General features: G+C 36.9%; 5 protein-coding genes across 5 annotated transcripts; 2 read left to right on the top strand and 3 right to left on the bottom strand.

Annotated features, from left to right (window-relative positions):
• Nucleotides 1–1660: 1660 nt before the first annotated feature.
• LOC134838023 (charged multivesicular body protein 3) lies at nt 1661–2618 on the bottom strand. The gene is made up of 2 exons (XM_063853460.1): nt 2493–2618; nt 1661–2428 (listed from the first exon to the last, which is right to left on the bottom strand). The coding sequence occupies exons 1-2, from the start codon at nt 2535–2537 to the stop codon at nt 1814–1816; spliced, it is 660 nt and encodes a 219-aa protein (XP_063709530.1). The 5' UTR covers nt 2538–2618; the 3' UTR covers nt 1661–1813.
• A 76-nt stretch (nt 2619–2694) lies between these two features.
• Nucleotides 2695–14987, top strand: LOC134827717 (anaphase-promoting complex subunit 1). The gene is made up of 8 exons (XM_063840490.1): nt 2695–2878; nt 2976–3997; nt 4059–4404; nt 8894–9165; nt 9227–9389; nt 9448–10306; nt 10913–13067; nt 14006–14987. Exons 1-8 carry the CDS (start codon nt 2855–2857, stop codon nt 14910–14912), a joined length of 5748 nt encoding a protein of 1915 aa, XP_063696560.1. The 5' UTR covers nt 2695–2854; the 3' UTR covers nt 14913–14987.
• On the bottom strand, nt 4390–5229 carry LOC134827720 (farnesol dehydrogenase-like). Its single transcript, XM_063840493.1, has one exon. The coding sequence runs from the start codon at nt 5185–5187 to the stop codon at nt 4438–4440; it is 750 nt and encodes a 249-aa protein (XP_063696563.1). The 5' UTR covers nt 5188–5229; the 3' UTR covers nt 4390–4437.
• On the bottom strand, nt 5385–7253 carry LOC134827719 (inhibitor of growth protein 3). Its single transcript, XM_063840492.1, has 4 exons — nt 7054–7253; nt 6916–6987; nt 5759–6852; nt 5385–5698 (listed from the first exon to the last, which is right to left on the bottom strand). Exons 1-4 carry the CDS (start codon nt 7079–7081, stop codon nt 5573–5575), a joined length of 1320 nt encoding a protein of 439 aa, XP_063696562.1. The 5' UTR covers nt 7082–7253; the 3' UTR covers nt 5385–5572.
• On the top strand, nt 7371–8772 carry LOC134827718 (tectonic-like complex member MKS1). The gene has a single exon (XM_063840491.1). It carries the CDS (start codon nt 7397–7399, stop codon nt 8765–8767), a length of 1371 nt encoding a protein of 456 aa, XP_063696561.1. The 5' UTR covers nt 7371–7396; the 3' UTR covers nt 8768–8772.
• Nucleotides 14988–15004: the final 17 nt, after the last annotated feature.

Genomic DNA, 15004 nt, shown 5'->3' with positions numbered 1-15004 from the left:
TCAAAGAAAATTTTTTTTTTCAGTTTCAATTTTTTGGCAGTTTTAAGTTATAAAATGATTAAAAATGATAAATTAGAGCCCTCTGACAAATTTTTATCCATTTGGAGCAAGATTTGACAAAAATGGCTTTGACACAGTTTTTGACACAGTTTTTGATTTAGTTTTGCTCTTGATTTAGTTTTCAAAACAAAACTGTGTCAAAGAAAATTTTTTTTTTCAGTTTCAATTTTTTGGCAGTTTTGAGTTATAAAATGATTAAAAATGATAAACTAGAGTCCTCTGACAAATTTTTATCCATTTGGAGCAAGATTTGACAAAAATGGCTTTGACACAGTTTTTGACACAGTTTTACAGCTCTTGATTTAGTTTTCAAAACAAAACTATGTCAAAGAAAAAAATTTTTTTCAGTTTCAATTTTTTGGCAGTTTTGAGTTATAAAATGATTAAAAATGATAAATTAGAGCCCTCTGACAAATTTTTATCCATTTGGAGCAAGATTTGACAAAAATGGCTTTGACACAGTTTTTGACACAGTTTTTGATTTAGTTTTGCTCTTGATTTAGTTTTCAAAACAAAACTGTGTCAAAGAAAAATTTTTTTTTCAGTTTCAATTTTTTGGCAGTTTTGAGTTATAAAATGATTAAAAATGATAAATTAGAGCCCTCTGACAAATTTTTATCCATTTGGAGCAACATTTGACAAAAGTGGCTTTGACACAGTTTTTGACACAGTTTTACAGCTCTTGATTTAGTTTTCAAAACAAAACTATGTCAAAGAAAAAAATTTTTTTCAGTTTCAATTTTTTGGCAGTTTTGAGTTATAAAATGATTAAAAATGATAAATTAGAGCCCTCTGACAAATTTTTATCCATTTGGAGCAACATTTGACAAAAATGGCTTTGACACAGTTTTTGACACAGTTTTACAGCTCTTGATTTAGTTTTCAAAGCAAAACTATGTCAAAGAAAATTTTTTTTTCAGTTTCAATTTTTTGGCAGTTTTGAGTTATAAAATGATTAAAAATGATAAACTAGAGTCCTCTGACAAATTTTTATCCATTTGGAGCAAGATTTGACAAAAATGGCTTTGACACAGTTTTTGACACAGTTTTACAGCTCTTGATTTAGTTTTCAAAGCAAAACTATGTCAAAGAAAATTTTTTTTTCAGTTTCAATTTTTTGGCAGTTTTGAGTTATAAAATGATTAAAAATGATAAATTAGAGCCCTCTGACAAATTTTTATCCATTTGGAGCAAGATTTGACAAAAATGGCTTTGACACAGTTTTTGACACACAAAGTTTTGCTCTTGATTTGGTTTTCAAAACAAAACTGTGTCAAAGAAAATTTTTTTTTCAGTTTCAATTTTTTGGCAGTTTTGAGTTATAAAATGATTAAAAATGATAAATTAGAGCCCTCTGACAAAATTTTATCCATTTGGAGCAAGATTTGACAAAAATGGCTTTGACACAGTTTTTGATTTAGTTTTGCTCTTGATTTAGTTTTCAAAACAAAACTATGTCAAAGAAAATTTTTTTCTCAGTTTCAATTTTTTGGCAGTTTTGAGTTATAAAATGATTAAAAATGATAAATTAGAGCCCTCTGACAAATTTTTATCCATTTGGAGCAAGATACATTACAAATAAATAAAAATATTTTTTTTATAATGTTAAAAATTAAATTTCTGGAGCTTTTATTACTTCACTTGTTACATTAAGGCTTTAAAATAAATTTCTTTTCGTTTCATTAATTTAGTAAATTCTCCACTTTCTTCAAAAAAACATAAATGTCTAAAAAAAATAAGTAATTTAATGACTTTAGGACCGCAATTTTTGTAATCGGCTTTGCATTTCTTTCATATCCTCTTCGTCGTCCTCCTCGGCAACTTCGCTCGTGCTCGCAACAGGCACAGAAACGGAGTCCGATGGCACAGACGGTGCTTCCCCAATTTTTCCCTGCGTCACTTCGAACAGAACTTTATCGATTTCTGTTTGCGCTTCTTCCTCCAACTCTTCCGTATCCTCGATACTTTCCATTGTTTCGTCGATCATTTCCTCGAGGATGCCCGCTTTTGTCATCTCCATCGACATTTCGCGCATCGTTTGCGAAATTTCCGGAAGCCGTACGAGACTGTGCATCGCTTGCATCACTTCCGTCGACGATTGGAGGGAACCAGCAATTCTCAAGGTCGCCAGTTGATTTTTCATTTGCAATTGCACGGAGTTGATTGTCGCCTTTGACACGTAAATTTTGTTCACAGCCTTGCGCGATCGAATTATTTCCTTTGCGAGAATCGTACAAATTTCCTTGTCATTTTTGGCGGCAGCTTCTTTGAGGGATTTCTTGATTTTGTCTTCTTCTCGCTGAATGGTTCGGATTTGTCGATCTAATTTGTAGCCCTCTTTTCGGAGTTTGCTACACCATTCGTTTACCTTTAGAAAAAAGACGGAAATTTTAAGTTTTTATTATTTTTTTTAATTTTTCACGTTCACTTACTTGATCTTTCGGAGTTTTTTGGGGAGTTTTGCCAAAGAGACCCATTTTTCGTGAGTTAATTCAATTAATTGGAAGCAAAGGAATTTCTTTTGTGATGATTTCACTCGTTTGTTTACTACGGGTTGGCTGCGGTACTGCGGTTTCATGTGTCAAACGTACGGTACGGGATTGCGGTACACGAGCATAAACCGGTAAACAAAAAGAAACGGAAAGCTGACTGCGAGAAATTCCATCGGAAAAGCAAAGTTTACTCGTTTCAAGCGGAAAACTTGTCTTTAAAAGCAGCAGCGGCAATTACTTTACCAAGTAATATCACTCTACATTCACATTGTTTCGCAAATCTGGATGAACATAGCGAGATTATGATCACCGCCTCAGAACCTGTGGTAAGTTTGCCATTTTTTTCGCACATTTTTATCCATATTCCATCCAAAATTTGCATAAATTACATGAATTTTTCTCGTTTTTTTCACGAAAACGCAGGAATTTATTCCTAGGGGACGTCAAGCGGTGGAGGAACATGCTGGCCCCCTTGTCATCAAAAAACAACAACAATTACCAGTTGAATGTATGTTGTTGTCCCGGATGCAAAACGTAAATCTAAGCACCGATAACCCCAATGAATTTTGGACGATCCAAGATGTCACGGCGATGCGAAAAAGTCTCTGTAGCCCGAAAAACAGCAACAATAACAGCAACGGGCAATCGTTCAGTACGCGTGACGTCAATTTGGAAGACGAGCTATACGTGAAAGGGTATACTGCAGTATGGACCCAAGGATTAAGTCCCGAACATCAAATGGCGAGAGTTTGTCTAACATGCGAATCGACCATAAAATTCGCCTTTTTCTGCCCGCCGAGCTTCATTTCGACAAAACCAGCATCCGAAACACTCGTCGAAGACGAACACAACTTCAATTACGGCGTTGGGCTGTTGGATGGAACGTGTCTCAAGGTTTATTTCAAGAACGGCGAAGATTATGTCACCGCAATTGAGAATCCCATTTCCAAAGTATGGGTCACGCGACAAGCTTTATTGATGGAAAAAGATCCCTCGAACGCAAATGTTGAAAATTTAGTAGTTCCAATGCCTCGACTTTTCTCTCTAACCCATCCATTGGCGGAAATGTCACCGATTTTGATTAAAAATCAGATAAATTGCAGTTATTTAGTCGAAGCGGACTACAAAATTATTTATTCGTCATACGAAACGGACTTGGTTTTGATGTTTGACCTGAGAATCGGGAAACATTTCGTTTGTCGCTTGAGAAAAGCAACGGAAGATGAGATTCAAACAGTGGCAGGAACGAATGACACGCTAAATGGAACCCCATTGAACGTTACAAGCAACATTGGGATGCACAGCTTATCGGGACATCATTCGTTTTTGAGTAAAGGCACGTCAAAACATAACAACACGGGGTTGTTTAAAAGTGCAAATACCTCATCGTTCCATCATCACAGCAATGTATCTGTTTCTGAGCCCGGAACTTTTCTTTCTATCAGGTAAAAAAAAAATTTTTTTAATGAAAAAATTAAAAATTTCATGGATTCTTGTAATTTTTAGTCGCACACCGATCGGATCTCCCTTACGAAATCTTCAAAATTCGATGTTGCCAACAAGTTCTTATCAAACTTTACGAAAATTTGATCAAATTGAGCCTTCTAAGCCGATTGTACCGGAATTGTGTTTGGAAATTATCTGGACCGACAACTCCGGAACACGTGATTTTAATGAAGAAGCGAGTCATGGATTCATTCACACAGATCTCATTGGTCAATCTTACCTTTGTTATCTACTGCCGCACACATTTAAGCTTAATTTAGCTCGCATGGAGAAATCTCACACGCCAGACACGCAAGTTTTTGGAATTGTAACGAGTGTTCCCGCAAAAGATGCCGTCGAATTGAAGGTAAGTCCATTTTATTGTCAATTTTTTCGATTTTTACAAAGACCCGACTGGAGTAACAGTTAATTCCGTGACTTGTACCTTTGGCGGCGTGCTCAGAGCGTATTTTATAGCTGATGCAATGTCTTCTGGGCGAAGTGCATTCGCGATTTTCTCCGCGGGCAAGTGAGTTTTGAGTCGATCAGTGCCTGTAGCGCCCGGCGAGATGCTCGTAACCTTCGTTTTGCGATTCAAATAATCCAATTCTTGTCGCAAAGTTTCACTGAATCCAGTTATGGCGAATTTCGTTGCAGAATAAACGTTGTGAACGGGAGCGATTTCCTCTTTTGTTGGCGAATAATGACCCCAAACGCTGTTGATGTTGATGATATGCCCGTCAACATTTCGTTTCTCAAGTGATAACAAGACTTCGCGTGTGCACAAAACAACTCCTGTGAAATTCGTGTTGATGTTAGTTTTAACTGCATCCGAATTGTTGGCGTCACTGAAACGTCCCGCTTTGATAGTTCCCGCATTATTTACGATAACATCGACTCCTCCAAACTCTTTTTCGATCCAATTGAAGGCCATTTTGATACTTTCCTCATCGGTGACGTCGATAAAACGTGAATGCAACTTGCATTTCATGTCGTCAGGGAGTTCAGCTTTGAGACTTTCAACTTTGTCCAAGCGACGAGCCATCCCGATGACAATCATGCCACTTTTGACGAGCTCCAAAGCTGTTGCAGCGCCAATTCCGGTGCTGGCGCCCGTGACAACAGCAACTTTTCCCTGCCAACGTTCCATTTTTCGATGATTTTCGAGCAATTTTTGACTTGTTTGAGTGACTTTCAAAAGATTTTTGAATAACAAATGTTACTTTCACTCGCTTTTATACCCGAAGATCTTATCTTAAAGTAACCGCAAATCGTCTAGACTTTTTTTCAATGGAAATTTTTAATCGTGAGAGAGAAAAAAATTAGTTTGACAGAGATTAAGCTTACAATATTTATTTTTTTTAACTCGAATTTCGCGAAAATTTTGAATTTACAGAAAAAGTTGTGCCTGACTTCGTTCGAACAGTTTCAATTTTTTTGTTTTTTATCAAAAAATGAAAAGACATGAAAACCCAAAAACACGTCAAACGATAATTTTTTTTAAAAATAGCGAAAATTTTTAAATATTTTTGGGTTTATGCCTTTCGAGAGACATTTCCGCCGCGACGACGCATGTTCGCACTACATTGCGGGCAATACCATTTGCCTTTCGGTGAGGATGTTATTCCGACACATGGATAATGGAACCATTCAAAGGGACACTAAAACAGAAAAAAATTTAATTTAATTTTTTTTTTGAAATTTTTTGAAGAGAAACTTACGTCTTCATTATCGCACGCCACCATATCGCCATATGACACTTGATTGCAAACGCAGTATCTCGGTTCGTTGGGATCGTAACTCCATTCGCCTTCGGGCGTTTGTTCAACTACCATTCCGTTTTCGTTGAGCATCGGTCCGCTACTCGAAATATCGCCATCTGAGTTGTTTCCCATCGGATTCATCGAGGATCCGGGTAACCCAATGCCCGCAGGACCTCCCATCACGGCAGTGCCCATCTTCTTTTTGTGTCTTTTTTGATTCGTCATGTTGTTTGTGTCTCGTTCGACGGCTTGGATGACATTTTGTGTCGCTCCTGCCAATTCTCGGCCAATTACGATTTCTGGAGCGCCGAGATTTGAAGCGGCAATTGCTTCGATAGACGCCTTGAGACTTGCGGTTCGTCTTCCCTGAGGCATTTGTTGTGTGGCAACAATTGCTTGACTCGCCGCAGCTGCAATCGCATTATTCGCGCCCAAATGTTGCAAATTATAGGGCAGCGTTGGCGTATTCGGAGTCGTTGTCGTGGTTGCGAGTAAGGGATGCGGTGACATTGATGCTGCTGCGGCGCCGGCGGCAGTTCCCGTTGGCGTTCGAATTGGTGCACTAAGACTAGCTGTCAATACCGGGCGTTTTTCCGGTAACCCGTAAGTGAGAGACGCACTATCGCGTCGTTTTTCCGGCTTGTTGTGTCGATATCGCCCGTCGGTGGCTTTGTGATGTCGTGGTTCGCTCGGCGTTCCCGGCGTCCCGGAACTTATCGCGCCAAAATACCTGTTTTCCTTCTGCGAGCTTTGCATGCTGTTCGTTTCGAGTTCAAGCGCTCGCTTTTCCAAAACCTCTGTAATACCATTGTGGTCTGCCTCGAGCTCGCACTTGAATTTGTGCAGTTCGTCGTCGAGCTTTTGCAGATACCGCTCTACCAACTCGTACGTTTGATTGGCTATCGTGACTTTTTCGTCGGCTTCTTCCAGCACACGGTAATAGTCTTTCTTGATACTGCCGCATTCCGCATCAGCTGCTGCAGTTTGAATCTCGTTCCTTCGACACTGTGCGAACAACATCCGAACGCGCTTTTCCAGAGAGTCGATGTTATCTGCAAACGAAAAAAACATCCGAAATCACGAAAAATTCAAAGAAAAATTTTTAAGCAACTCACTTTGAACTGACAAATCAATTTCTCGCATCTCCGTGAAGCGATCACGCAGCTCCTGCGGCAGATGCTCGATCACTGTTTGAAAAAAAAAGCAAAAAAATTAATAATTTCATCGGAAGGAACGCCACACAAATGCCGTACTTTCAAGATAGTCTTCGAGGTATAACATATTTGCTTTTTGTGTTGCCTTGCGCCCAAAATCCCCGTGCAAAAGTGTGTTTTATCCGTAGGAACAACGTTTCTCCGCAGTTTCGTCACTAAATGCGACCAAACTTTCCGCTTTTTACTCCGTGATTTGCAAAAAACAAACAATCGAAATATTCCCAAAATTTTTGTTTACAATTTTTCTGTCAAATTTGACGTTTCGGCGTTACGGTACGAGCGGTACGCATTTTTCAAATTTCCGCCACGTGCGTTTCCATGGCAATGCCGTTGAAACAAAAACACAAAAAATAAATAAAAATATTGAAAATCAAGTAAAAAAATGGCACATCGCAGAAAATGCAACCAAATGACGGGAATTTACCGCACCGCAGACAAAATCGAAAACCTCAAGATAAGAGTGACGTTCAAGACGATATTCTCGCTTATCAAAATCCCGCCGTACAATGCAATTGACGAGAATGTCGCGGAAATGCAAAGAGACGAAATCGAAATTGTCGACCTGAAATGGCAGGAAAAGCGTTTGAGCTGCAAGGAAATCCAATCTTATCAGTATTCGGAGCAATGCAAAACGGATCTCGAGAAGCAATATCACGAAATCATTCAGAAAAAGAAATTAACGAAGGAAGGAAAGACTCCGGGCAAGATTTTTACTTACACTGCCGAGGATAAAAGAGATTTGACGCGATTTGTTGTTGAAATGCCCGATGACACGACGAAACTTGATGCGGATTCAAGTCATTCGAAGAGCAGTAGTGCATCGTCGGACCTCATTTCGTCCGTATCGAAGTCAAATCAACGCAAATTTGGTCATTCGTTGGATGTAACGAATCGCGGTTTTGAGTCTTATTACATTATGATCGAGTTGCACACGGAAATGGTCTTGATAACAATCAATTATCGCAAAACTGATGGATTGTTGGTGGTTTTTCCAGACTTTAATGACTTCAAGAGTAATCCTTATATGTTGGAAGTTGATGCAGATACGAAACAAATGTACCATTTTGGACTTCAAAACATCTCGATTTGTAAAAAAGTTCAAAATTTCACGCAAAGTAACCGTTTTCGGACATTAGAACAAAGTTTTGCTCAACTACACTTACTTCCTTCTGAAATTTCGCTTCAACGAGCCTTTCTCTTGTTTCAAATAGTGCAAGGAAAGGGTTTTGAATACGATAATTTGCATGTAAAATTCAACATTGGCATTCCTCCGACCACAGAAGCGATTCATGAGACAGGAATTTTGTATGGGAGCACACATTCTTCGTACAAAAACTCAAAAGGACTCTGGAATTTTAGTTATTGTCATGAAATAGCGCTGGAATGTTCAACGGGATTCAAATTTAACGATTTTTTGGATATGACGTTCAAAGTTATCTCCATTGATGAGTGGAAAAGAGAAAGAATTGAGGGTTTTACCATGACTCGAGTTCAATTAAGGCCTGGTTTATCCGAAAAACGAGAGTTGGAGTGTTATCGAGTAGTAACTGACAGTCTGTTGGATCGGTTGAAACGATATTTCATCGGTGACAAGGGTTTCCAAGAAGATTTTAGTGTTAAAAGGACATCGCCTACGGACAATCACAGTCGTTATGGTGTGAAAACGATTACAACGGGCACGTTAACTATCGTGGTTTACCTTTTGATGCAAAATAAGGCTGGAAAAATAGTTTTAAATCCACTTGATGATTAAATTTTAATGATTTGAAGTCAATAAAGTGATTTTTTTGAGGATTTTCAAGCATTTTTCTTCAAAAATTTTCTTTGTTTTGATAAAAAACATTAAATAAATGAGTTTTTCTTACTTTTTTCGTTACAGAACATCAACATGATCGCTGTTTTAGCTCCTTGTGGTAACGTGATGTTGTACTCAGGTCCATATTTGACAGGAAAAGTTCATATAAGTGGAATTTTATCGGGACTTACGACGCCATCGAGCATCAATGTGTCATCTTTTTCATCATTTCCACGCAGAAGTAGTTTATTACCGATGTCTCGACACTCAGCAGACTCCAAATTCGATGATGAGTTGCACATGTTGTCGCCAGTACTGCCGTTACATGCCTCTTCAACGAATAGTTCGTCGTCAAAGTAATTTTTTTATGATTTTTTTTTTAAAGAAATTTATTTAAAATTGAATTTTACCTTTTAGAACGAATTGTCAGGAGTTACGTGACGCTACAGGATCGAGTCTCACATTAGTATATCCAGGAAAAATGTATCGCATTAACGTTCCTTTGGTGTGTGAATCAATTTTGGTGACTAAATGCTTGGAAACGCTTCGACAAGTACTGCAAAAGGAGTTGGCAATTCATGTAAGGATCGATTTTTGCTCAAAAATTTAATTTTTCTTAAAAATTTTTAAATTTTTAGTTAATTATCAAATGGTATGGCACTCGCAACGCTCCCGGCACAAAAGATTTCAGTCCCAACAAGGAATGGAAACTCTTTATGTCGATGTTATTCGAACAAATTGGACGTCCAACGGAGGAATTTGACAACAACGGCGTGCAAAATGAGCAAAATATGGAACAAGATACTTCCACAGAAAATTCTCACAGCAAACGTCGTAAAAGTGACTTAATAAACGGAACCGATGCTGATTGGCAATTCCTCTTGAACTTTCATCGATCGATTCATCCTGATCCCCGTGACATTGAAAATCGCCCGATGTTGACTTACAAATCGGAAACTCCACTTTTTCCGCATATTCCGTTAATTTTCTACACTTTACATTTGTTGTACGAAGATTTGAAGCTCGATACGAGTCTTTTGACGGAAATTAAGCAGTTGGCTCAACTTTTGCATCAATTGGCGATCGATTTGAATCTCAGTAATTTTGCGTCGCATTACGTCATGGATTTCCCTGATTTGGTGAGAAATGATCGAACAGCCGTAATTAAAGATGTCGACAGTAAAAAGCTACTTCATACTCAATTTTATTTTGGAGCTGATGTTCCGAACTTGTTTAAATTTGTCTACACGGTGATTTGTGGCGTTCCAACAAATCCGTATCCTTACATAAAAGACTTGAATGTGACTTCGAAAAATATTGCTCAAATAATGTCGTTAATTTTTGAGAGAGTAACTGACTTGAGTACTTGCGTGAAGAAAGTTGTGCCTCCCGGGGGAAGACATGAACTTGCCGCTGTCGAGGAAAAGAAGAAAAAGCCGTTGTATGATGAGGAAACTACATTGCCGCACAAAATTATTTATCATTTGATTGATATGGGTGAGTTTTTAAAAAAATTTTTAAAAAAAGTTGAAAATTTCATTAAATTAAAAATTTTTTTAAAATTTTTGGGAAATTCAAAAAAAAAAATTTTTGATTTTAAATTTTTTTTCCCGAAAAATGTTTTTTTTAAAATAAAAAAAATTTTTTTTTTTATTTATTTTTGCAAGATTTTTTTTAAATGCTCGAAAAATGTTTTCCGATGATTAAAAATTAATTTTTTATATTAAAAATTTTTTTTTAAATTTTTTTTTCTAAATTTTTTTAAAAAGATTTTTGAAAAATGCTCTTGAATAAAATAAAAAATGAACAAATTTTTGGGTTATTAATGAATAAAAATTAAAAAAAAATTTTTAATCTCAGAGTATTTCAATTTTCAATTATTTTTTTTATAGAAAAAAATTTTTTTTGGCCTTTTTTTTCTTCAAAAAAAAAACTTTTTTTTTAAAAAATTTGAAATAATTCTTTGAACAAATTTTGATGTAAAAATTTAAAAAAAAAACTTAAATTATTTTTTTATTTAAAAAAAAATAAATTTTTTTTTTTTTGTAATAAACTTTAATAGTTTTCTTTCAAGATAAAAATTAATTTTAAATTTTTTTTCAGGTATCACTCGCAAAAATATTCAAAGCTTTCCAGTAGCAATCCATTTCATTTTGGCGCAATCTTTGGAAAATAGTCGCTTGAATCCCCCCATCGGATGTTCAGCAGAGGCGTACAAGCTCTTATTGCGACGCGAACTGACCGAACACGCAAATGTCTTGAAGAAAATGGAAGGAAATGACAAAAATTATGCTTCGGATAACTTTAAACAAACTTCAATTTCCAAACGAAAGCGTCAAAAGAACGATATCAAGATAAAACCCGATAAGAAAAACGAGGAAGATGGCATGGAAAATACCGACACCGAACTTTTACGTCTTCGCTTCCCCTCAGATCTGCGAATTAACACCGTTCGTAGCTTCTTGAACAGTTCCAAGCCTGTTATCATCGATATTGCGCAGCTGCCTTCCGTTTCGGATCACGAATTCATCGAAGAACAAGAGAAACAGCTATTTTCTTTGTGTATTCGAACGATGGCATTGCCCATTGGTCGTGGCATGTTCACAATTCGAACAACAACCCCATCATGCACTGAATCTCTTTCCATTCCAAAACTTTGTTTGAGCGGAAAAGAAGTAAATCGCGGTGCGACAATCGAATTGCAACAAATTGAGGTGCCTGCAAACATGACAACGTGGCCTCAATTTCACAATGGCGTCGCTGCAGGCTTAAAAATCTCCTCCGACTCCAAAGACATCGATTCAACGTGGATTATTTACAACAAACCGAAGACAAATGCCGAACAATCGAGCGATCATGCGGGATTTTTGATGGCTCTCGGCTTGAATGGACTTCTAAAATCTCTTTCGTTCATGAGTATTTACGAATATCTCGTGAAATGTGACGAAATGACAAACGTTGGTTTATTGCTGGGCATTTCCGCGACGCATCGAGGCACTCAAGACCTCAAAACGACAAAACTATTGTCAGTTCACATGGAAGCGTTGCTCCCTCCGACTGCCGTTGAACTGGATATCCCTCAAAACATTCAAATTGCCTCGTTGATGGGCATCGGACTCGTTTATCAAGGAACTGCCAAGCGACACATTGCCGAAGTGCTGTTACAAGAGATCGGAAGACCTCCAGGGCCCGAAATGGAAAATTACGTCGAACGAGAATCGTATGCTTTGACCGCTGGATTAGCTTTGGGCCTCGTAACTCTCGGAATGGGCGAAGAAACGAGCGGTTTGCGGGATTTGGGATTGTCAGATACGTTGCATTATTACATGGTAGGCGGAAATAAACGTCCTTTGGGCGGTGCACAAAAAGACAAGTACAAATTGCCGAGTTTTCAAATACGGGAAGGAGACACGGTGAACATTGATGTAACAGCACCCGGAGCAACTCTCGCCCTTGGACTGATGTTTTTCAATACTGGCAACGAAGCTGTCGCAAATTGGATGAAACCGCCCGACACGAAATTTTTGTTGGATTTTATTCGACCGGATTTGCTGCAGTTGCGAATCATCTCGAAAGGTCTCATAATGTGGGATAAAGTTCAACCGACCACAGATTGGATCAATTCGAATGTTCCGGCGTCATTAGCAGCAATTATCAAGGAACGTCCTGACCCGGATGACGTTAATATCGAAATTGATCACGAAGCGAATTGCCAAGCTTATTGCAATATCATCACCGGAGCTGCGGTTTGCATTGGATTACGATATGCGGGAACGAACGATGAAAAAGCATTTAATACTTTGAAGAAAGTTATCGACTTTTTCCTTAATATCAACACGCAATGGCAGTACATCAGTGAATTTACGGGAAAAGCCACCATTGAATCTTGTGCTATTATGGTTTTGTTGTCACTCTCGTTGGTTTGCGCTGGAAGCGGAGACTTGACGATCTTGAAGATGATCCGAATGATGAGATCTCGCATTGGAACAGCTTATTCGCAAGTAACGTACGGAAGTCACATCGCAATTCATATGGCGCTTGGTTTTCTCTTTTTGGGCGCAGGACGTTATACGTTGTCAAGATCACCGGAAGCAATTGCTGCGTTAGTTATTTCGCTTTTCCCAAAGTTCCCGAATCACAGTAGCGATAACAGATATCATTTGCAAGCTTTTAGACACTTGTATGTACTGGCGATTGAACCGAGATTGTTTCTGACGAGAGATATCGACACCGGAAAATTAGCTTTGTGTAATATGACGTAAGTATTTGCAAAATTTATGAATTCAAACCTTAATTAGAGCTTAAGTCTAAAAAACATTTTGACTTGATAGGAGTTTTACTTAAGTTTAAGTTTAAGAATAAATTGCAATAAGTCAAAAGTCAAATATTTTTGGATTTTCAACCAAATTTCAAGAGAAATTTATTTATTTTTTGAAAATTTTTAAAAAAATTTAAATTAAGTCAATTAATTTGACTTAAGTCAATCTTAAGTAACTTAATCTAAAGTTTAAGTTATGAGTCACCTGATTTGGATTTTGACTTAAAACGTTTTGCAACCCTGTGAAAAATTTCTTAAGTCAAAATTACTTAATTGATTTTTTAACTAAAACCCTGATTGAATTTTTACTTAAAAAAGCTTAAGTCAACTTTAAAAAAAGTTAAATTACAAATTTATTCAAAGTTTTCAAAAATTATTTGGGCAAAAATGATGAAAAATCCAAAATCTAATGAGCTTTGACTTATTCTTGAACTTAAACTTAACTTGAACTTAAAAGCATGTTCGAAAAAAATTTATGACTTTTACTTGACCTCTAACTTAATGGAGGTTTTGTGAGACTTAAGCAAAAAAAATCTAAAATGAGTTGAATATTAAGTAAAATTTATTAAATCAATATCAAAAGCTTTTGACTTAAGCTTAATGATAACTCTTATTAGCTTTAAGATTTGACTTAATTGACTTAAAACTTTAACTTAAGAATTTATTAAGTTAAATAAAATTTTAGTATTAAGCCTTTTAACTGACTCTCAAGCAAACTGAAGTAAATTTTTAGCATTAAGTCATTAAAAATCTCCGAACCTGAGCTTAAGTCAAAATTTTTATTTTTCTTAAGTTTGACTTTAAGTTCTTAAATTTTAAGCTTAAGTTGAAAGGCTTTTTTCCAAAATTTTTTATTAAAATTTCTTTTTTTTTCACAGCTACGTCGATCTCTCTGGTTGTAAAGAAGCCGTCGCTCCCTGCATGTTGCCTGAATTGGAATCCCTCAAAACTGTCAGTGTCGAAGACTCGAGTTATTGGCCTGTTTATTTCGATCGTCAACGAAATTGGGATCAACTAGTGAAAATTCTTCAATGTTCCGGATGCATCGACATCAAACAACGAGCTGGTTGCTTTTCGCATTTAGAAGATCCAAATAGGCTCAAGACAATTTTGTCACAAACATTAACCGAGGAACAGTTCAAGGCATGGAAAATTGATCCACAGAGTCTTCTTTCCTTCTCGCACGAAGAAAACATTTTGAATTTTACGAACAAATTCATTTTTCCTCTAACTGGCAATGAAGTGGCAGATTTGGGACCTGCTTCACTTACGGAAAACACTTTAGTTCAAAAACTCGTGCTGCTGGCATACAATTGCCTCACAAAAGACAAAATGCATGCTCTCTCAATTTACGTCGATCTGCTTGATGCCATGCGAGACCTCAATACCTCGGCAAATCCTCTGCAATTCGTGTGGCAAATAAAAATTATCGGAAAAATTCTGGAAATGTACAAACACGTGAATGAAGATGATTTTTTGTTATCTTATGAAATTCTTAGTTCGATTCTCGTTTCGATCAAAGAACGTATTGAGAAGTTGGTGAAACAGCGAGAGACCGTACTGAAGGAATATTTGAGCACAAATGACGTGATGTTGCTGCGAAGTATAAAAGATGACAAGGAATTGAACGAGATTTTTACAATTTTAGTATTTTATGGCATTGCTTTGGATGCGCAGATTTTGCCACAAGGATCGACGAGTAAATTACAAATAATGGCACAACTGAAGAAAGTTGGCTTGGATAGTGAAGCTATCTTGTTTATTAGAAATTTGTTCAAATTGTGAGATTATTAGGTGTTGCTAATATTTAAATAGGTGAAATATTTTTGAAAAAAATAAATAAATGTTCAAATTTTCATGAAAATTCAAAAAAATTA

Source organism: Culicoides brevitarsis, chromosome 1 (genome assembly GCF_036172545.1).
Source record: "Culicoides brevitarsis isolate CSIRO-B50_1 chromosome 1, AGI_CSIRO_Cbre_v1, whole genome shotgun sequence".
Taxonomy (NCBI): Eukaryota; Metazoa; Arthropoda; class Insecta; order Diptera; family Ceratopogonidae; genus Culicoides; species Culicoides brevitarsis.
Note: the sequence above shows the minus strand (reverse complement) of the source record. Positions and strands in the feature narration are given on the sequence as shown.